At 39.5% G+C, this 22,423-nt stretch overlaps 1 protein-coding gene across 1 annotated transcript in view; it reads right to left on the reverse strand.

The window, feature by feature from the left end:
- Positions 1-22,423, reverse strand: part of HIBCH (3-hydroxyisobutyryl-CoA hydrolase) — a 96,709-nt gene that overhangs the window by 1,154 nt on the left and 73,132 nt on the right. The window contains exons 10-13 of the mRNA XM_041737220.1: positions 21,849-21,907; positions 21,063-21,144; positions 6,426-6,545; positions 2,314-2,347 (exon numbers count right to left, since the gene is read on the reverse strand). Coding sequence (XP_041593154.1) covers positions 2,314-2,347; positions 6,426-6,545; positions 21,063-21,144; positions 21,849-21,907 — 295 coding nt within the window. The remainder of the gene's footprint in view (positions 1-2,313; positions 2,348-6,425; positions 6,546-21,062; positions 21,145-21,848; positions 21,908-22,423) is intronic.

The following is a 22,423-nucleotide window of genomic DNA, read 5'->3' on the forward strand; positions in this document are numbered from 1 at the left end:
CAGGTTATAAGAAGAAACGACTTCTCTGATTTCGGGGTAGTCATCATGTAATGTGGCCACTGAGCATCCCCAGCAGATCATGAGGATGAGGCAACTGGCAAAGCTCTCCCTTAGCAAGGGACGGGAGCGTCACTCTCCTGCTTGTGACATCGCTCCCACTACATAAAGGCTGCCTTTGGGGAACATCTGATGAAGGGCACACAGGATCGCTCTGTGTCCCTGCTTATGACTGTATGTTACTCTACGATGACCTCGAAAAACTTTTTTTTAAAAAAAGACAGAGAAGGGGGCTACACTTAGTAGAGTCATGGTAGGGAATTGTAACCATGCTTAAGATGTGCAGAATTCCTGTGGATACTGGAGAGCTTTGTGTGTGTGTGTGTGTGTGTGTGTGTGTGTGTGTTTTAAGATTTATTTGTTTGAGGGAGCGAGTGAGTGAGTGAGGAGAAGTCAAGGGAGAGGGAGAGAGAATCTCAAGCAGACTCCCTGCTGAGGGTGGGGCCCGATGCCGGGCTTGAGCTCACGGCCCCGAGATCTGACCTGAGCCGAAACCAAGAGCCAGGTGCCTTAAGGGATTGTGCCATTGACGGCCCAAGTCCATGCCTGCTGCAGGGTGCTGGCTACTATCAGATGAGGGAGAGCACTAATGTTCTGTTCCCTGCCACTCTGACAGTTTTCTATTCCCTGAACAACATAAATAAAAACAATTCTGGAACCTTCTTTCAAAAATCTCTTCTGTTTTAAGCCCTTTGGCCAATGCTATCACTTTTCTCTACCTCCTTGATAGTCTGCTGAAGGGCAAAAGGAAAGAATATTAATAAAATCTGTGTGTTCTTTTCAAAGTGACATCATTTTCTACCGAGCATAGATATAACAAGTTCCTGCCATGTAGACAGCTCAGGTTTTTTCAAGTCTCACGAGGCACCCACTCAAATTGCATTTGGTAACTCTCCAGCTCTGCTGAAATAATCATTTTTAGTTTTCTTTTATAACCAGGAAGAGGCTCATTCTGGCTGTTAAGAATAAGAATTTTTTACAACCATTCCTCTAATTTACTAGTTTATTTTATCGGATTTGCTGACATATTTTATAATTAGCGAACCATGGCAAACATTTGGTTATTAAGCAAGAACACCAAAGACTTTTACCCAGAATAGATACTTCTTGCAAAATAGGGAGGTCATAACCTCCCTAAACAATGAGGCAGTATACTTTTCTCTTCATTAAAAAGTAACGTGATAAGCTCCTGCATTACAAATCAGAACTTTGATGCTGCCTGGTTCCAACTGTTACCTTAAAATAATTGACAGTATATATGAAAATAACACCTTTATTTTTTTAAGTTTAAGAGGGCTGCTATAACATCTAACGAATACATTAAAACCCAAGTAGCACACGGGTCTAGGCTCTGATCCACATGCAGCGAGAATCTGTGGGGGATCAGTGGGAAAAATGCCTATTTTACTTGTTTCTATAAACATCGAGCCATCTCCTCTGATTCAACTCCTTATGTCCTCTAAAAGGATCTGAACCCCTGCTTATTTCTGGTATTTCTCATGCCGTAAGTTAAGAGAGTTCTACGACAGTGCAGTGTTGATCAAAGCTTATAGCTCAGAGAACACAATCTTTTATTCAGATAAAGTATATGCAAAAGGAAACACATGCAAAGGGAAAACCTCATCTTATACAATATAAATAACAGCTATTTGTTGGGATATGGGCTTACACATGAACTGTTCGGCAAATTTGCTTAAAACAAAAAATAAGCCATTTCACTTGCTTGTTCTAAATATGCTAACTTCGGAGATGATGAAAACAAATTAATAAAGATGTTGCCAGAGCGTTACTAATTATGCCATATGGTTTTTCTCAATGTCAGGGTTGAACAGCTCAGGCACAGGCAAAGAGGTGAGTAAGGTAGGGTTCAACACTTCTGGGACTTTGCAGGATGGGCAGGGGCTTGAGGGCTCCTTGCAAGGCAATAAATGCGCCTTTCAAGGCTCCAGCAGCAGAAGGAGTTCTCAAGCCCAGCTCTACTTGGCAGAGGCAGTCCACAGGACTGGAGAAGCAGGATTACCTCTTATGTATAAATTAGGGAGCAATGACACAGGTTATATGAATTTTCCAAACAATACTAGTTTCAAAGACCGATCTTCCCTTATGTGCCAGTTGGTCATATAAAAAAAGCAACGACTTTGCAATTGCTATGAAAGCCTACTTTTCACTAATAAAACAACTATCATCTTTGATTAACAGGATATGCTCACAAATCCTATTTCCACAATAGCCAGGGAGAAAAGAACCATCACTTACCTGCCCTAACCCCTTCATGAAAGTCATGGCCTCCCTGAAAGAAAATCGAGATTAAATGGTGAATTCCCAGGCACCCTTATTCCTGGTGATGATCTGTGTCCTCCCCCCACCTTAGCCTCCCACTTTGGAAACAAACACTCAGAGGTGGGGCCACCTGTGTGACACAGCCTCTGGTCACCGCCTTGGGTTCTTATCTGCTGAGTACCTGCACTGCTGTGCCCCGATCCTACAACTCTGTCACCACTCACTTTATTGTGGCCACTTGCCCTTGGAAATGCTCTCATCTCCTTCAAGGCTTTCTCTCCCCTTGAGTCTGTCCTGGAAACTCCCAGCACCAGCTGCCCCTACCGCTTACCTCTGCCTGCCTTTGAGGAGCTAAATCCTGCTGCAGAAAAATCATACAACTGTGATTGGTTTCATTTAAAATCCACGACCACGAATCTCAAATAGGCATGTTCAACAATGTCTTGTTGCCTTGTCCAAACAAGGCATGGGCAACAATGCATGTTCTCTTCTCCACGTCCCCAGATAATGATTTTAACCGTCTTCTGCCTTCTCAGTCTCTTCCCCTAGCAAATTTTACTCTCTCTGTATTTCTCAGCTAATGACTTAACCTCCTATTTCGTTACAAAAAGAGAAGCGGCAAGACATGAACAGCCTCTTCTTCCCACCCCTAAACTACCTGTGGCCCAGCTGCACCCCTCAGTTCCATGCCTTCCCTTTCCTGATTACGGAGGGAGGGACCACCACATTGCCACTCACATCTCCCCTTCGCGAGAACGGTGCTTGAGTAGGGGGGCTATCTCTCTTTTTCCGCCCGGCGTCAGCCATGTAGGCCACTTAACTCAGTGACTGACTACAGTTCAAATGTGTGGGTCACCCGCTGCCTCTACTACACAGTAACTACGTGACCCTGGGCTCGCAAACCCCCGATGCCGCATTTCCTCATACGAAATGGCAATATCAATATATCCATCACAGGATCATCTTCCCAGCATCCCAGCGCCGTGTGCAACACACAGTGTGTCATGTGGTGGGTCAACATAGCCTTTTCTCTATTGAGTCATCCCCAATCATTTATAAACATGTTCTAGTGCCTTCCACCTTACAAAATAATAAGGAATCGCACTTGATTCCCCAGTCCCAGCTTCCACCCTGTTTCCAGAAGAAAGAGTTGTGTACATACAGCCTCCACTTCTCCGTATCCCATTCACTCATTTACTCTCCAACATACTACACCCTACCTCTGGCCCAGCACCGCTCTGCAATGGCTTGCCCAAATCACCCGTGGTTTCAGTTTTGCCACATGCTAAAGACGCCTTCATCCTCCCCCACTGGATACTTTGGCAGTACTCACTCCTCCTTGAGACTCTCATCTCTTGCTTTCATGGCCCCCTCCCACCCTCCTGGTTCTCCTACTTCTGTCCTTTCTCTCTCCCACCATTGCTCTTTCTCCCCTACCCCACTTGGGGCTCAGGTCTGGCTCCCTCATTTTCCTTCTATATGATCTTATCCATTCTATATTTGACACATCAGCACCTGACTCACCAATTCCATTAAAATATAAGGTCATGTCACTCTTCTACTCAAAAACATCCAGTGGCTTCCCATTTTACTCAGAACAAAAGCCAAGGTTTTACAGAAACCTCCCAGGCTGTGTGTGCTCTGCACAGCCCTTCTCTACCCTGTTAACTCTCTCACTCACCAACCCCCCTTGTCTGGCCCCTCTGGCCCCTCCCGGGACAGGCAGGCACACTCCAGCCTCAGAGCTTTGCTCCTGCCTCCGCCTAGAGGCTCTTCCCCAGATACCTGCACAGCTCACTCCCTCATTTCCCTCAGGTTTTCACTCAAACCGGATCTTCTCAGTCAGGTCCTTTCTGCTCAGTCTACCCATAAGTCCAAACCCCTCCCCTCCATGCTGTATATTTTATAATTTTATCTGTTTACAATCTATCTCCCCTGCTATAAAGTAAGTTCCATGAGGGCAGGGATTCGGTCTATTTTGTTTACCTATACATTCTTTGTGCCTCTAACAGTGTCTAGCACATGTAACCATTCTTATTAAGGAAACAAAGCTCCATCTCCAAAGTTTTATTTGTCTTTTTTTTTTTTTTTAAGATTTTATTTATTCATGAGAGACCCACAGAGAGAGAGAGAGAGGCAGAGACAGAGGCAGAGGGATAAGCAGGCTCCCTGCAGGGAGCCCAATGCAGGACTCGATCCCAAGACCGGGGAATCATGCCCTGAGTTAAAGGCAGACGCTTAACCGCTGAGCCATCCAGGCGCCCAAGTATTTTTTTCTTTTTTTAAGATTTTATTGATTCATTGGGGGCGGGGGGAGAGCACACGCACACGTGAGCCAGCAGGGAGAGGGGCAGAGGGAAAGAGAATCTCAAGCAGATTCCACAATGAGCATGGAGCCCATGCAGCCCACTCTCCATCTCACAACCCATGAGATCATGATCTAAAGTGAAATCAAGAGTCAGATGCTTGATAAGCCACCCAGACACCACCCAGGCACCCCTCCAAAGCTTCTTCTTCTTTTTTTTTTTTAAAGTGGCTCTAATGTCTTTCAGACTTAAATCTCTAACCCACACCTCCACACTCCGAGTCTTAAATGCATTCTTTCCTTCCTTCACTTTTGTCATCAAGGTCGATCCATCCTATCTCCTCTACAGGGCCTCAGAACCATTCACTTCTCTCCAGGGCCGCCACCCTCGTCTAAGCCGCTACTACTTCGCAGCTGGATTACTGTAATAAACTCGTATCTGGTATCTACGTGTACTCTTGAACCCTTCCAACCCCATCTCCATCCAGCAGCAATAATTACCTTCTTAAAGCAAATGGAATCAAATCATCCACTGCTGTAACCCAAGAGACTTCTCGACATACTCATTTCCCGCCCTTTGGTCACAGATGAACTGACAACTCAAGACGTCTTTCCTTTGTCTCTCCCAATCCCTCCTGTCTCTGCATCATTCTCATCTGTCATCAACTTCCATGGTTCCTTTGGAGCACTTACCATAATTTGTAATTATTTTACTTATTTCGTTTACTTGCTCTTCATAGTCTCAGTAGACTATAGATTCCATGAGAACAAGGACCGGTCATTCTTCCTACACTGCCTGGCAACACAGCTAACATACTCGCTGAAGGAAGGAAGTGACCGATCCAAGCAGTGCAGTAAATGTTCAGCAGAAAATACAGACTGTGTGAAGTATGGGTAGGGGTCAAGAGTGCAGGCTCTGGAGTGAGACCACCTGGGTTCACCCACCATGTGTCTGCCACTCAATAGCTATAACACTACCTTAGGCAGATTATTTCCCTATGCCAGTTCCCACATCTGTCAAGTGGAGACAAATATAGTGCCTATTACTCCAGAAATAGTGTAAAATTTAGTGGAGAAGATACATATAAAGGGTCTTTCTCTTAAGAGACCTCAGCTGCTACTTACATTCTACTAGGACAGACTTTAAGATTAAAGAAGGGGCAGCCTGGGTGGCTCAGCGGTTTAGTGCTGCCTTCAGCCCAGGGTGTGATCTTGGAGTCCCGGGATCAAGTCCCGCGTCAGGCTCCCTGCAGGGAGCCTGATTCTCCCTCTGCCTGTGTCTCTGCCTCTCTCTCTCTCTGTGTCTCTCATAAATAAATAAATAAAATCTTCTAAAAAAATATTAAAGTGACTAATTTACAATGCTAATCTATTATTTAAAACATGTAACAAACTAACAAAACCCATTCTTACATTTTATATATACGTATACTCCTCATTTTACCAATAAGGGAATTCAGATTTACAGAGTTTATATGTCTTGCCCCAAGGTCAGAGACTGTGCCTGAAAAATGTTTTTTTTCTATTTTTAATTCTACCTGAGATTAGAGGATTTCATACACTTACATGCAAATGTAACTGCTGTCTCATAAGGACTTAAGAACAATGTGAGAGTAATAGTTCCACATACCTCCAGCTAACTGGACTGTTGTATTTCTACAGAGTAGATTTACAGGTAATTTTAAGATTTTTTTTTTCTAGTTTTCTGTATTTTACAAGCTCTCCAATGAACATCAGTTGCTTTCATATATAGAAAATAAGCATATATTTTAAAAATTCTTACCACACAAGCTTGACTCAACCGATATTCCATAGTTAATACTTCCTGCAAGGTCTTTGAAGACCCCTCCATGAGTTGCCTTACTGTGATCTTTAGGGATGTTGGAGACATTTTATTAATTACCTACGAGAGAAAAAAATGTTTTTACTAGTTTTAGCTCAAGAGTTCCTTTATATAACAAACTGAGTTTTTATATAAATCTTACTAAAATTTGCTCCTTAAACAGTACTTTCACATGACAGTTTCATAAAGGTAAGATTATGCGTGATCCTGTCGAAGCACCGATCGTTTTCTAATCTACTGTAATAACAAAACAGATCATTCCACCAGTGGAATAAATATTGTACTCATAAATTAATAAAATAAATCTAAATTTTGTAGCTGCCTGACATAAATTATGATCTCAATTAGGTAAGCAAAGAGTGATTATGCTTAAGTAAAATTAATACACATCTTACAAACAACTAATATATCAGAGAACATTTTACTTTATAATATAAAGAAGGTAGAGTAGAAATACAGTGGCTCTTTCCTTCCCATTTTGTGACTATGGAGAAATGTTTTAACTAAATGGTGGTCTTGATCTAGAAATAAATCTACTTACCTTAAAAGTAGGGAGAGAAAATAATTCAAGATACCACGAGGTGGTTTTCTACTGTATTTAAATATTTAATAAAATAAGAATTACATGCCTGACTTCTTGCCTACAAGTGCTATGCACCCCTTCCTTTTGAATTTAAAGATGCTACTATCGTGTTCTGACACAGGTGTGTGGCTGTAAGCGACAGAAGCTACAAGAGGTCTCATTATATGCTCCGTAAATCTGATGCTCGCCTTTTCTTTATGATTGCAATATAGAGTTTTCAGGCTTGTTGTTGAGTGACTGTCTCAAAGCTATAAATTTCACTTTTTGAGTTCAAAGAATCCCCCACGTCAAGACTGCAGGGTCACTATAGCATCCTCGAGGGTAGCACACAGATTCAGAGAACAGACTGAATGACTAGGGCAGTATCTTACCTTGTAAATGCTAAGACTTAAGTAGATGACTACATACAAGAGGTCAGGGAAGATCACTGTCCTACCTATAGTCACAATGCTGAAGAAAAGCTGAGAAAGGGAGAAAAGTAATGAAAGCTTTTACGCATCTAATTCATCTTCAAAAGAACTCGCCCTTCTGCCCTCGGTGCTATATTCACATGATTTCATTTAATGCTCCTGTAGCAATCCCCCTGCATGTTCTCGTCCTTCTGGTTGCAGGCCATGGGAGGATGGCAAACGTACGACACTCTGCATGCTGTGCCAGGAGGCCCCTCCTTTACACAGGCAAGTAGACAAGGGGTCCATTTTGCTGACAAAACCACTGGTTTTCTCTAGCCAGAGCAATGCCCACATTATCATAGGTGAACACTTAGAAGAACTTCATTTACGATGCTGAAAGGTGTGCTTAAGGGAGGGACATAGCCACCTTCTAGCTTTTCTAGTCTACAAAGTCAGTGAAACTATGATTCCCCTTTCAAAAGGGCTGTAGTGTATAAGCCCACAGTCATGTCTATCAGACCTACCATTATGGCTAATTGTCTGTGTCCTCTTTCTTGGTTTGTCACTTTATATGCAATCTAGAATTCTCAAAACACAAACTCTGTCTTTGCTATACCTCCTCAGTTAGCTACCAATTAATTTCATTAAAAAGGCCACCTTGGGATGCCTGGGTGGCTCAGCGGTTGAGCATCTGCCTTTGGCTCAGGGCGTGATCCTGGAGGTCTGGGATTGAGTCCTGCCTCGGGCTCCTGCATGGAGCCTGCTTCTCCCTCTGCCTGTGTCTCTGTCTCTCTCTGTGTCTCTCACAAATAAACAAAATCTTAAAAAAAAAAAAAAAAAAAAAAAAAAAAAACCTAATAAGAAAACCATCCCATTTACAATTGCACCAAAAATGATGATACCTAGGAATAAACTAAACCAAGGAGGTAAAAGACCTGTACTCTGAAAACTATATAACACTGATGAAAGAAATTGAAGATGACATAAACAAGTGGAAAGATATTGCATGCTAATTGATAAGAGGAACAAATATTGTTAAAATGTCCATACCACCCAAAGCAATCTACAGATTTAATGCAATCCCTATCAAAATACCAACAGCATTTTCCACAGAACTAGAATAATACTAAAATTCATAGGGACCCACAAAAGACCTCAAATAGCCAAAGCCACATCTTGAGAAAGAATAAAGTGTGAGGTATTACATTCCCAGATTTCGAGATAATACTACAAAGCTCTAGTAATCAAAACAGTATGGTACTGGCACAAAAATAAACAGATTAATGGAAAAGAACAGAGACCCCAGAAATGAACTCACACTTATATGGTCAGTTAATCTACAAGGAAGGAGGCAAGAATATACAATGGGGAAAAGACAGGTTCTTTAATAAATGGTACTGGGAAAGCTGGACAGCCACATGCAAAAGAAAGAAATTGGACTACTTTCTTAAAAATAAGCTCAAAATTAATCAAAGACCTAAATATTATACCTGAAACCATAAAACCCATAGAAGAAAACAGGGGCAGTAAGTTTTTAAATAATTTTAAAGTAATTTAATAAATTGGAATGCAGTAAAACATAGCAGTATTAACACATTACAGAATGTTAGATGGAAATAAACTTGGGAGCTGACTTAATTTTTATCTGACAAATCATACTGAAAGAATCCCCAAATAGTAAATTTATAAAATTGATATATGAGTAGAAATATATACAAGGCATTAAATCTTAAAAACATATTCACATGACAAATTATATTGAGACAAAAAAATTCAGTGAAAGCATGTATTTTACAAACAATTCTATTAATATAAAGCTCATGAAATTTTAAAAGTTCAAGTAATAAACTTTAAAGTCCTTTCGCTCAACTAAAGATATACATCAGAACGTCACAGACAGACAGACAGACAGGCATGTTATTGCAGAAGTGCCTATCAACACTACCATTTAATACAGTATAACTCTATCCATGTGATACCAAACACGAACATAGTCTTACCAGCTGTAATATCCAGTAATATGATGGTATCATGAAGCAAGGACATATATACTCCTCCAAAGATGATGAAATACAGAGGCATATCATCAGGACTAAATCTTATATATGTTGGACAAAGGAAATGCTACTTCTAAAAATGGTACCATTTTATGTGCATATACCATGCAAAGCTCTTATAAACACACATTCACACTCCATCTGATAAATAACTGTAACTGCTAAATGGATTATGTTAGAATTCCTCTGGCAAATGGTGAACAAGGAGCTTTTTGTTTTTTTTTTTTCTCCCCAGCAAGCAGCTTTAATGAGGCTTACGACCCTACCCTCCAGATGAAAGTGAGTGTTTTGCCACCAGCTACAGGTCAGGTACTACTATTCCTGCTCACTATAATTCCTGCTCCCAGATCATTAATTTTTTCCTAAATTTAAACTTTTTAACTTCCTTTGCTATTCAACAATAGGTGGACACTTTGGATACGTTATAAGAAACATTACCCTCTGCAATGAGCATTAAGCATTTGCAAACACATTTTCAGAGAATCACAGAATTTTAGAGCTACAAGGAACTTTTTTTTTTTTTTTTACAAGGAACTTTTGAAATCAAAGTGTCACATTCTATAGACTGAAGAGCTAAAGTCCTCACAGGTTAAAACATCTGCTGACAGCTATCATCCTGCTCAGGGTTAGGGTTGAGTCTGGAACCTCAGCTCCTGGTAGGCAGTAATTCTGACACTGACAGTAGAGATAGGTTTCTAGCTAGATATGTCTCCTAAGGCAAGGGAAACGAAAGCAGAAATAAATCAGTGGGACTATACCAAAATAAAAAGCTTTTGCACAATGAAAGAATGACAAGGCAACCTACTGAACGGGGGGAAAGACATCTGCAAATGATATATACAATAAGGGATGAATATTCAAAATATATAAAGAACTTATACAACTCGACACAAAAACAACCCAATTAACAAACAGGCAGGGATCCCTGGGTGGCGCAGCGGTTTGGCGCCGGCCTTTGGCCCAGGGCGCGATCCTGGAGACCCGGGATCGAATCCCACGTCGGGCTCCCGGTGCATGGAGCCTGCTTCTCCCTCTGCCTGTGTCTCTGCCTCTCTCTCCCTCTCTCTCTCTCTGTGACTATCATAAATAAATAAAAAAATTAAAAATAAAAAAAGGAAAACAAAAACAAAAACAAAAACAAAAACAAAAACAGGCAAAAGACATGAACAGACATTTTTCCAAAGAAGACATACACATGGCCAACAAACACATGAAAATATACTCAACATCACCAATCAGTGGTGAAATGCAAATCAAAACCACCATGAGATATCACCATATACCTGTCAGAATGGCCAATACCAAAAAGAGAAGAAATAAGTGCTGGCGAGGATGTGGAGAAAAAGGAACCCTCATGTACTGGTATAGCCATCATGGATAACATTATGGAGGTTCCTCAAAAAATTAAAAATAGAATTACCATATAATCCAGTAATCCCACTACTAGGATTTACCCAAAGAAAGAAAACAAAAACCCTAATTTGAAAAGACACATGCATCCCTATGTTTACTCTAGCATTATTTACAATAGCCAGTATATAGAAGCAACCCAAGGGTCCATCAGTAGATGAATGGATAAAAGACATGTGGTATGTATACATAATGGAGTGTTATCCAGCCATGAAAAAGATTGAGATCTTGACCTTTGTAACAACTTGGATGGACGTAGTGCCTATAATCCTAAATGAAATAAGTTCAGGCATAGAAAAAGAAATACCTTTATGATTTCACTCATGTGGAATTTAAGAAACAAAACCAGATGCTGAGTGAAATAAGTCAATCGGAGAAGGACAAACATTATATGGTCTCATTCATTTGGGGAATATGAAAAATAGTGAAAGGGAATAAAGGGGAAAGGAGAGAATATGAGTGGGAAATATCAGAAAGGGAGACAGAACATGAGAGACTCCTAACTCTGGGAAATGAACTAGGGGGGTGGAAGGGGAGGTGGGTAGGGCGGGGGGTAGGGGTGACTGGGTGACGGGCACTGAGGGGGGCACTTGATGGGATGAGCACTGGGTGTTGTTCTATATGTTGGCAAATTGAACACCAATAAAAAATAAATTTATATATATATATATATATAAAGAAAACCACAGTAACAAAAAACAGACTTAAATACAGAGAATTGGGGGATCCCTGGGTGTCTCAGTGGCTGAGCACCTGCCTTTGGCCTAGGGGGGATCCTGGGGTCCCGGATAGAGTCCCACGTCGGGCTCCCTGCAAGGAGCCTGCTTCTCCCTCTGCCTGGGTCTCTGCCTCTGTGTGTGTGTGTGTGTGTGTGTGTGTGTGTGTGTGTGTCTCATGAATAAATAAATTTAAAAATCTTGAAAAAAAATACAGAGAATTGGTGGGGAAAATCAGGGAGGAGGGTGGGTGAGGGAATGGATGAAACAGATGGGGGGCAGAGGAGAGGCCCACGTAAGAGCTCCAGTTGTTTGTGCTCGTGTCACACCAGAAATACATAAAAATACACCAGAAAAAAAAATGAAAGAAAATTTCATTTGAAAAGCTCTACTGGTTCAGACATTTCATAGTATTTAAAGAGATTTCCTAAACAGACATCGTATTTAAAAAATAGTGCATTGCCATCCCAAAGAAAACTAGTTTCCAACAATTCTTAGTATACTGGCAATTTGGCATGGAGAAGCAGGATTTGAGCTCTGGACTCCAACAACTCAGGGGTGGAATTCCAGCTTCACCACCTCCCCATGACTGACCTTAGTTTCCTCATTTGTATAACGGAGCTTGTACTGCTACTCATCTCCTAAGTGAATAAGGCAAAGTGTTGGAAACCAAGTCAAATAGGGAAGGGAAGGGACAGACTGCGCACCGAGCACGTTGCCCTTAGCTCTCAGTTACAGATGTTCCCACGCATGCACATTGTACAAATGAGGAAGCCAACCTGATACGAATTTATCCAAGGTCGCACAGAGAGGAACCCAAACCCAAGCCTGACAACTCTGAAGCCGACTTCTTTCTACACATAGCAAGGCTATAACGGTGATCAGTGCCAAAGGCTGATGAGAAGTCAAAAAGAACAAAGGTGAAGACACTACATCAGATGGTAGAAAGAAGTTAATAAAAGCTTCCTTGCATAATTTGGATGGAAAAAGGGAGGGGAAGACAAAGTCAAGATGGTAGCTTGAGGAAAAACTGTCAAAGGCTTTTTGTGAGAGCAGGAAAGCTTTTGGAAGTCACAGCAGAAGGAAATGTACACCTTCTTCACCCAAGAAGGTAAAATTTTGAAGATCACTGAAAGAGGGAGAGGACTGGTGCCAAGTAGTTCCTAAATAAGGCAGGAAAGGATGGAATGAAAGCACAGATGGGGATATTTCCCTTGGCAAGAAAGTACGACACATGTTAGAGGAATCAAAAGGATGATAGAAGAGAGTTAAAGGAGCTCATATAATGTAGCCTCATTCATTAAAAGAGGAATTTTTATTCCAGAAAATTGGATAAATGATTAGGACTTGGATCTTCAACTATGTCAGAAATGTGTATGGATATGATCCTACAACCACACAACGTAGGAAACCTATTTCTACTTCTTGGTAAAACGTTGGTTAGTGTTGTAACCAAATTGTCTGACCCTTTGAAAATTAGCTGTCTCATATATACCAAAGAGCCAACTTCTTTTTTCCTTTATTTTTTTCAAATGATTCCCATTCTCATCTCAGTTCAGTATTAGTGAGCATCTACTGTGCGCTAAGACACTTCAGAGGAGACAACAGAGAGCAGGACATGGTCCTGGCACTCACAGAGTGTTCTCAGCATTAGAATCGTTGCCTTTTGAGTAAGAAACCCACCAACCCTTCTTTCTTAAGTTTTATCAAATTCTGGGCAATTTCCAAATGCGGAAAAACCCAGGACACTGCTTCTGCCCCTCCCCTCAAAGTACCAGAATACCCAGTGACATACAGTTTGACATGCATTATCCAAGACGCCCATCTTGAGACAATTGAAAGAACAGTATTCAACAAGCCTATAATGATACAATTAGAGGAATTCTACGAAGTAAACCTCAGGGTTCACTGAAGGGCTAATACAGACATATAAGCTCCAACTCCTTCTCTGATTTGGTGTACGTGATCTTGGCAAATGAGCTTTAGAGTTTTTTTCTTTTATTTAAAAAAATGTCATTTATGACATTCTCTAAAAGTCTAGGCTCTGTCAGATTTAACTCCAAAAGAAGGAAACCCTAATAATTAGGAATCTATGTATATTTAGATCATTTGTATTTACTATGGTGTGAACTGTGGATACTTTTCTAAATAATCTTACATATTTTGTACTTATAGCTACAAATCTTTTTAGAAGTGTTCAGATTGATAATAAGCCAAAAGAAATATAAAACACCTGAACTAGAGCAGGTCAGTCTAATTCACAGTATACTGCAGTTTCACAGAAATATTTTTATTTTTTTTTTTTTACTTTTTTATTTTTTATTTATTTTTTATTTTTTTGTTAACTTTTATTTATTTATGATAGTCACAGAGAGAGAGAGAGAGAGGCAGAGACACAGGCAGAGGGAGAAGCAGGCTCCATGCACCGGGAGCCCGACGTGGGATTCGATCCTGGGTCTCCAGGATCGTGCCCTGGGCCAAAGGCAGGCGCCAAACCGCTGCACCACCCAGGGATCCCTTTTTATTTTTAAATATATTTTTATCACTCTGGAGGGTCATATTATTATATAAAAAACAAATAGCACTTTAAAGGAAATGGGCACTGCTATTTCTTTTAACTACAGCAAAGGCATAGAGCCAGTCCATCAGGAGTGCTTTTTGCAACCTTATCTAAAGGCTTTTCCAGTAATTTCTTAAAAGCCTTAACAATTTAAATAAAATGCAAAGATAATGTCTAAAGAATCAAGCACTAAAAAAATAAATAATAAATAAAAAAAAAAAAAGAATCAAGCACTGCTATTTCATGATACCCCAAATGCTCATGAGAGTGTTTTAGGGTCATCAGTGGACTGGAAAACTGTTTTCCCGTTTACATAAATTGATGTATTTTCCCCTAAAGGTTTATTGCACTTCTTCCCCAAAGGCACAATGTATCCATAAAGACCTCCATTAAATTACCCTTACTGATAGCAATAAACAGCACAGTGTAACGGGTACCTTTAGCAGATATAATACCTACTTCTATGGGCCAAACTGCTTTTAATATAATTTGGTATGTCATTTTTATTTTTTAATTTTTTAAAGATAATTAGCCTAAGGGGTAACTTAGATATAAAATTGACTCATTTTCAGTGAAAAGTTCTGTAACTTGATAAACATATACAGTTGTGCAACTACCCCTACAATTGGGATATAAGAACATTTCCATCACCTCAAAGAGTTCTCCTTCCCCCAACTCTACCTGCAGGTAACTGATCCGTTTTCTATTCCTATAATTTTGTATTCTCTAGAATTTCATAAAAACGAAACCATAGACTACGTAGTGCTGTGTGTCTGCTTCTGTCACTTGGCACAATGCTTCTGAGATTCATCCGTGTTGTTTCATGTATCACTAACTCATCCTTCCTTGGAGCTGAGCAGTATTCCAGTTTTGGGCTATTATAATAAAGTTACTATGAACGTGTGAGTACAAGCATCTGTGTGGACATATGTTTACATTTTTCTTGGGTAAATCCATAGGGGTGGGACTGTTGGGTCTTACAGTAAATGCACATTTAACTTATAAGACACTGCGCCAAGCTGCTATCCTGCCAGCAATGTGTGAGTTGTAGATGTTCCATATCCTTGGTGTCAAGCTTTTAAATTCTAGCCACTCTAATAGGTGCACAGTGACATCTCACTGTGGCTTAAATTTGCATTTTCCTAAGGATTAAAGATCCTGAGCATTTTTTCATGTGCTTAGTGGCCATTCACACATGTTCTGTGGGAAAGTGTCCAGATTCCCATTTTCTAGCTGCACTGTTTATATTCTCATTAACTTTTAAATGTTCTTTATATATAATGTACTAAAGTCCTGTTATCAGATACAAGCTTTGCAAATATATTTCTTTTCAGTCTGTGGTTTCTTTACTTTTTCTTCAGAGTGCCTTTCAAAGAAGAAAAGTATTTAATTATAATAAAGATCAATTTACCAATTTTTTTCTTTTGCAGTGCTTGCTTTTTGCATTAAAAAAATCTTGGCTAACCCAAAGTCACAAAGATTTTCTATATTTTCTTTTAGAAATGGTACTGCCTTAGCTCCTACATTTAGGTGCATAACCCATTTTGAATTGCAGATGATGGGAATGAATTGAGAGCATGTTACCTCAAGATATGACACTTTTACATATTGATTATTTTGAGTTAAAGGCACTTGAGAAACAATATGACTCTCTTTTTCTTCCAGGAAATAAAACTCACATGTAAATGATGCCTTCCCTGTAGCAGGAGGAAGACATTCTTATCACCAGAGATAGGGAAAGTGGGGTCAAGAAAGCCATACAAATAAACCTTGTTAAACTAACCCTTATCTTGCCGGTTACTTCTTCACCATTTACTACTCCTTTCTCTTGTCGATTCTTCACAAATTTGTTTGTCTAAAAGGTACAAAAGTTTCCTCCTCTGGTTATTTGTTCACGTCTTCATTCCACATTACGTATACATGTAGGCTCCCAATTTAGTAAAATGTGTATGTTAATTTGGCTTATGTTGGCTTCCTTCTTAGGCTGGGCTGGAGATCCTCAGAAGACAGAGGAGAATTTTCTCCTCCCCTACAGGTGCAAGGGAAGAGTCAAGTCCTTTTTTTCTCTTGCATACGGATATTCAATTGTTCCAGAACCATTTGTTGAAAAGTTTATCCTTTCCCAACTGAATTATCTCGGGAGTTCTGGGCAGCCTTTACTTGAGTATAAATTCCCCCTCACTACTCAAGTGTAAACCTTCTCAATGATGGCAACATGAACTCCTCCCAGACCTGTGTGAGTCTTGTTAACTATTCAGACTACTGCTTTCTTTTGGTCCTTTCCCTGGTCTTATAGAATTTTACCTAAAATATGTACACATCAATAGTCTGAAATTCTTTGCAAGAAAGAAGCCAAGTCAATCTTAGGGCCTTCCTGTTTGTTTCCTTCCTCTCAGGAATCAAAGTCCTGTGCTGCCTGCATTGTCCAATGTTAACAGACACATGTTTCATGTATTTTGTCCACGTTTCTAGTTGTTTACAACAGAGGAACAATTTCTACTTAATTTTTCATGAACATCTGCCACTTTATTTTTAAATAGTTTAGCAAATGGCTAATTCTCAAAGCTTACAGAAAGATTAGTAATCTTTTAAATTTAATTTCTCTAATATTTTACACTCTTCTTTCTTAAAATCTATGCCTAATTATTCTTAGTTTTCCTTTTTCCCAAATTTTTCACATATATGATTTCTTTATAGAAGCTTGTCATATTCTTATATGTAAAACTGAGTTTGTTTTATTCTTCACAAAATGAACATTCAAAATCAAACAAATACATAAATCCCACACTGGTAATTAGAAAAAAGAAATTTCAAAGAATTTTTATAGTTTTCTAATATTCAGAAAAGGAACTCATATGTCTTTTAGCCTTTAACACAATAGGCTATCCTATTATATTATATTAATCATATCAATAACTACAAAAACACCTAAAAGACAAGTCAAAAGCAACACTGGTTTTCTTGGCCATTTACCCAGGAACACCTTCCTGGACACCAATTGGACCCACTGTTCCTTGCTCTTATTTCTCTGTCTCTCTGGCCGTGGACTTCATACCCCAGCACTCCTAAGAATTAGTGACCCTACTGAAATGAAATACTTTTGCTTGGCTTAGGGTTCTTGGTGACACATTTGGGCTATAGGAGGGTGGGGTCTCAATCCTTCTATTCATATTTCTTTGATTATTGATATCACTTGCAATTCTAAAAAGACAAATATTTCTCTCATTGGCCCTGAAGAACTTTCTTTACTTTGGCAAGTCTACTAGTCTTATTACCAGAAAAGGGAGAGGAAACAGGATAGCATTTCCTACAGCTCAATCATATTTAAAAACCAAAAACCCAACTAAAAAATGGGCAAAGGACTTGAAATAGATATTTCCAAAAGAAGATAGAAACAGCCAACAAGCATACGAAAAGATATTCAGTATTCTAATCATTAGGGAAATGTAAATCAAAACCACGATGAGCTATTACCTCATAGCCCTTAGGATGGTTACCAACAAAAAGACAGAAAACGAGTCGGCAAATATGTACAAAAATGGGGAACTTTATGCACTGTTGGTGGGAATATAAAATGGTGCAACTGCTACAGAAATCAGTATGGAGGTTCTTCAAACAATTAAAAATAATTACCATATAACGCAGAAATTCCACTTCTGGGTATATATCCAAAAGGATTAAAAGCAGGGACTTGAAGAAATATTTGTATACCCATATTTAACAGCATTTTTCACAAAAGCAAAAAGATAGAAGCAACCCAAATTAAATGCCCATCAATGATGGATGAGCAAAATGTGTTTATATACATAATAACTGAATATTATTCAGCCTTAAAAACGAATAAATTCCTGGTACATGCTACAACATGTATGAACCTTGAAACATTATGCTAGGTGATATAGGCTAATCACAACAGGACAAATGCTGCATGATTCCACTTACGTGAGGCATCTAGAGTAGTCAAATTATAGCAACAGAAAGTAGAAGAGTGGTTGCCAGGAACTGGGGTAATGGAGAAATGAGGAATTGTTTTTTAATAGGTATAAAATTCAGTTTCGTAAGATGAAAATGTTCTGGAGATTGGCTGTACAACCATGTGAATATACTCCACAAAACTGAACGATATACCTAAAAATGGTAAAGATGGAGAATTTTATGTTACATGTATTTTGCCACAATTAAAATGTGCACACATGCAGGTGAGAGCCTGGCAGCTGGAGACTTTGGTTAAATTTTCCCTAATATAAGCTATGCACCACAACATTTAAATTGCCCAAATAGCTTACATGGATTGTTTGGCATCATGAACAAACTATACCAAGAGAGAGATTAAAAGGAGATTAGAGGAATTCCAACCACAAACATTACAAAAATAATAAAATAGGGGACTCCTTAGGTGGCTCAGTGGTTTAGCGCCTGCCTTTGGCCCAGGGCACAATCCTGGAGTCCCGGGATCGAGTCCCGCGTCAGGCTCCCAGCATGGAGCCTGCTTCTCCCTCCTCCTGTGTCTCTGCACACACCCCCATCATCAATCAATCAATCTATCTTTAAAAAAATAAAAAATAATAAAATAATAAAGTAAAAATAAAGGAAGTATTGAACTTTGAAGGAAAATCTAAAGAAAGGACACGAGAAGTCATAAACTAAAGTACTATGAAAATTATGTCAGTTGTAAAGAATTTATGAGTTACTCAAATTTGTTATTTTTTAACCCATGCTATCCTATGATGATTAGCAGTAAAAACTTTAGAAATTTAAAGAAAAGATGAAAAAACCACGTTTTTATTTAATGATTAGCAAGCACATAGAAAAGATTACGTTCTTCCCCACGAGCAACTGTGGAAAGGAATCTTATACATGGAGCAGACGGTTGCAACTTGGAATATAAACAGACTAGGTCCTTGGGACCCACAGAAGGAAGACAGGAATCCCTGAAGAGCTCACAAGGCTTAAGAGCAATCCTGGAAGCATACTGACACAAATATTAGAATCTTTTTTTTTTTAATTGTTCAAATGTCTGATCTGCAAACCTTTCACTGGAGCACTAAAGGCTATTTTCTCCCTCAGGGCTGTTTTTCGGTGTATGTCTCTGGGTGAGATAATTAAAAGGAACCCTGTATCTTGCTCTATCAGGGAAGCCTCAGTTGGGACTTTTTGATCCTCAAATCGTGTTGTTCCAGCAGAAACTAACATTCTGGAGCCACACTTGAGCTATAGGTCAATGGAATAAATATGAAAACATGTTCTGACGAGCGTGCTGAGGTGATCCTAGCCTACAGTGATCCTGGCTGTGATGGGTAGCTTGCCAGGGACACTCTTCTGGGTGCAAAATAATCACATGGCAGAGGGAAAGAAAGAAAGTGGAAAGAATATTTGAATTCCATCCCTTGGTTCTGGGGTAGACCAGTGGTTTTAAAATAACATGTCATCTTGCATAGCTGTATTACTTTAAAGTGACATCATTTAGCTTACGAGGTAATGTGCTGCATGACTATTTTCAAATGAAATAACTAAATGCTTACTTAATTGGGCCCTATTGCTGTGGGGGGGGGGGGGTACCCAGGAATACTAGTTTCTATATTCTCTGAAAACAAGAGAACCAGCTTAACATCAGAATCCCTGAAACATACAATGATTATCTACATTTACTGGAGCATTCCTAAAAGTTAATACATTAATTTGCTTTTGTTGGTTAAGGAAACACATGACTGGTCTATCTCCTCTAATTTATGCCTCTCCTCGGAAGTTAACAGAATTCTAATTAAGACCCTAAGAGACGAATTTGGGACTCCCACCTTAAGAATATAGTAACAATGGGAGGGGCTCCCGGGTTGCTCAGTGGTTAAGCATCTGCCCTCCTTCTGCTCAGGTCACAGGGTCCTGGGATGGGGCCCTTGGGCTGTCAGGTTCCCTGCTCAGTGAACAGTCTGCTTATCCCTCTCCTCTGCCCTCCCCGCCATCCTCGCTCCATCCCTGTGTGCGAGGGTGGCTCTCAAATAAATAAAACCTTTAAAAAAGAGAGAGAGAGTATAGTAACGCATGTTTTCATCTTCACAGGTGAAATTTTATATCTTTTGTCAGTTTATATTCCGACAACTGCAATGTGACAATTACACCTATACACTGAAAAATACTATCAGGTGAGGACAAGCTACAACCCCTCTGCTTTAAAGTAAAAGGAAATATACTTGGCCTTTCCTGTGTGTAGACGTCTGCAGCATTCCACGTCTCATAATCATGCTATAGTTCCAAGCACGTCAGTATCCAGTGTGCTCTCCTTTACACAAAAACAGCTTTTCTTTTGCTGTTACCAGTGGAGTCACATCTTAGAAAGATCAAAGTGTGCCTAACACTGTGAAACACAGCTTAAAACCCAGTTATGGGTACAGATGGGGCCTCTTTCAAAAGACTCATTTTTTTTTTTTTTAATTAAACTTACTGCTTAGAAAGACTGTTTTACTGATCTGTTGCATATTGAATTGAATTTATAGATTAATGGCACAATTACAATATATTATAAAAAGACTATTCTCCAAGAACCCAACCCTTCTAATAAAAATGTCCTTAAATGCTTCTCCCCAGGGCAGGGAGGACTCCCGGGGGATGACCGCATCTACTGAAGCCTCTCTTTTCTGCAGTCACAGGACCTAAAAACAGCTAAGCTTTGCTGTCAGCGTCCACCAGTAGACAAGGCGCTTGAGTTCAGATAAAGGTTTTGTGAAAATGCTTCCTGAGACTCAACTGAGCTCGGAAAAACGCCTGCGAGCGGGCTCTGTCCCCACCTCGGAGTTCTGACACCTTCGGGGGCTTCCTTACCAAGAGCTCACTACGCTTGGGTCGGGAATGGTACGTATCTTACCTTCAACTGTTCTAGGGCAAAGGATGAGCCATCCTGCTGTAGATTTTCAATAATCTGTTCCACAGTATTGGCCGAGAACCAACTATAAAAAAAGAAACACATGATTTCACCAACCAGTAAGCGACCTCTTCTTTCCAAAATAGCGATGAATCTAGACACAGGCTTTCCCCAAACTCCACTTCTACAATGAAAAATTTTCCAGACTATTTTACAGGATGATGCAATAAAACCTTGCTTCTCTAGGTAAGTGTTTGCAGTCTACTTTTATTAATGCAAAATAAAGCCTAAATTTTCTCTTAGGCTTTCTTGCATCTATTACATGTAAATAAATACCTTAACTGTGAAAAACTGCTGATTTTAAAATGTAGAGATAGTTGTCTTGTTTTCCAATAGTGTTCCTCCTCTTATGTTCCTTAAGCCAGTCTATCAATCTCTCAAATCACTGCACAAAAAAAATCTTCTGATCAGCTTCGTAAGACCTTCGTAAAAAAGGCCTTAATGAAGATAGAAGATAATTATTGTCTTCTAGCCTCTTTCCCATCAAAAAAAAAAAAAAGTTTGCACTAAAATGAATCAGCATGATTGATTATTTCAGTATAATGGACTTATTTCCCCCCTGAAAGAGTAGGCAAGAAGCTACTTTAAGAAATGAAAATAAAAGCACCAGGCTAGCTGATCTGAGAATTCAGTGCATTATTAAACATGATGTTAATTACAGTGTTAGCAAATTCAATTTAATATCGTCCTTCCAAGAGAAGAGATGTACTGAGGCCTCTCTTTAAGTACCTGTTTATTTTGTCCATGTGTTCCTCAAGTATAAAAGACTTGTCTTGATCAATCTTGGACTGTTTGAAAAAGAAAAATCTTGTAATTAACTTGAAGTACTCGAAAAATCCCTTAAAATGTCACATTTAATCTTGGTGAAGATTATCACTTTCAAATTATATCCAACAGTTTCATAAATAGCTACCACATGTTCAAAATTCAGATGATGTTATTCCAGACTAGTGCTTAAGGTGCCAAAGGAAAAACATGTTCTTTTAATTTATATTTTATTATTATATATGCTACATCATCATTAAAGTAGGTCAATGAACTGAGGATTGTAAGGGACCTGAGAAGTCATCCTGCCCAAATTTCCATTTGATACAGAACTCCTGCACCTCCCTGATATCTCTGTAGCATTGACCTCTATGGAGAGAAAAAGTAGCGTGAGAAGGAACTCACAGGGCTTGAATAAGTATAGTTGGGATCTTTTTTTTAAAATTCTGGACCAAATCATCCCTCTCGTGTTTATAGTTCTAGTTCATCTGCTTCCACCTCCTTTCTCACACGGTGTGGCTTCATGTCCCCTCACAGGC

The sequence above is a fragment of the Vulpes lagopus genome, chromosome 22 (assembly GCF_018345385.1).
Source record: "Vulpes lagopus strain Blue_001 chromosome 22, ASM1834538v1, whole genome shotgun sequence".
Classification (NCBI taxonomy): Eukaryota; Metazoa; Chordata; class Mammalia; order Carnivora; family Canidae; genus Vulpes; species Vulpes lagopus.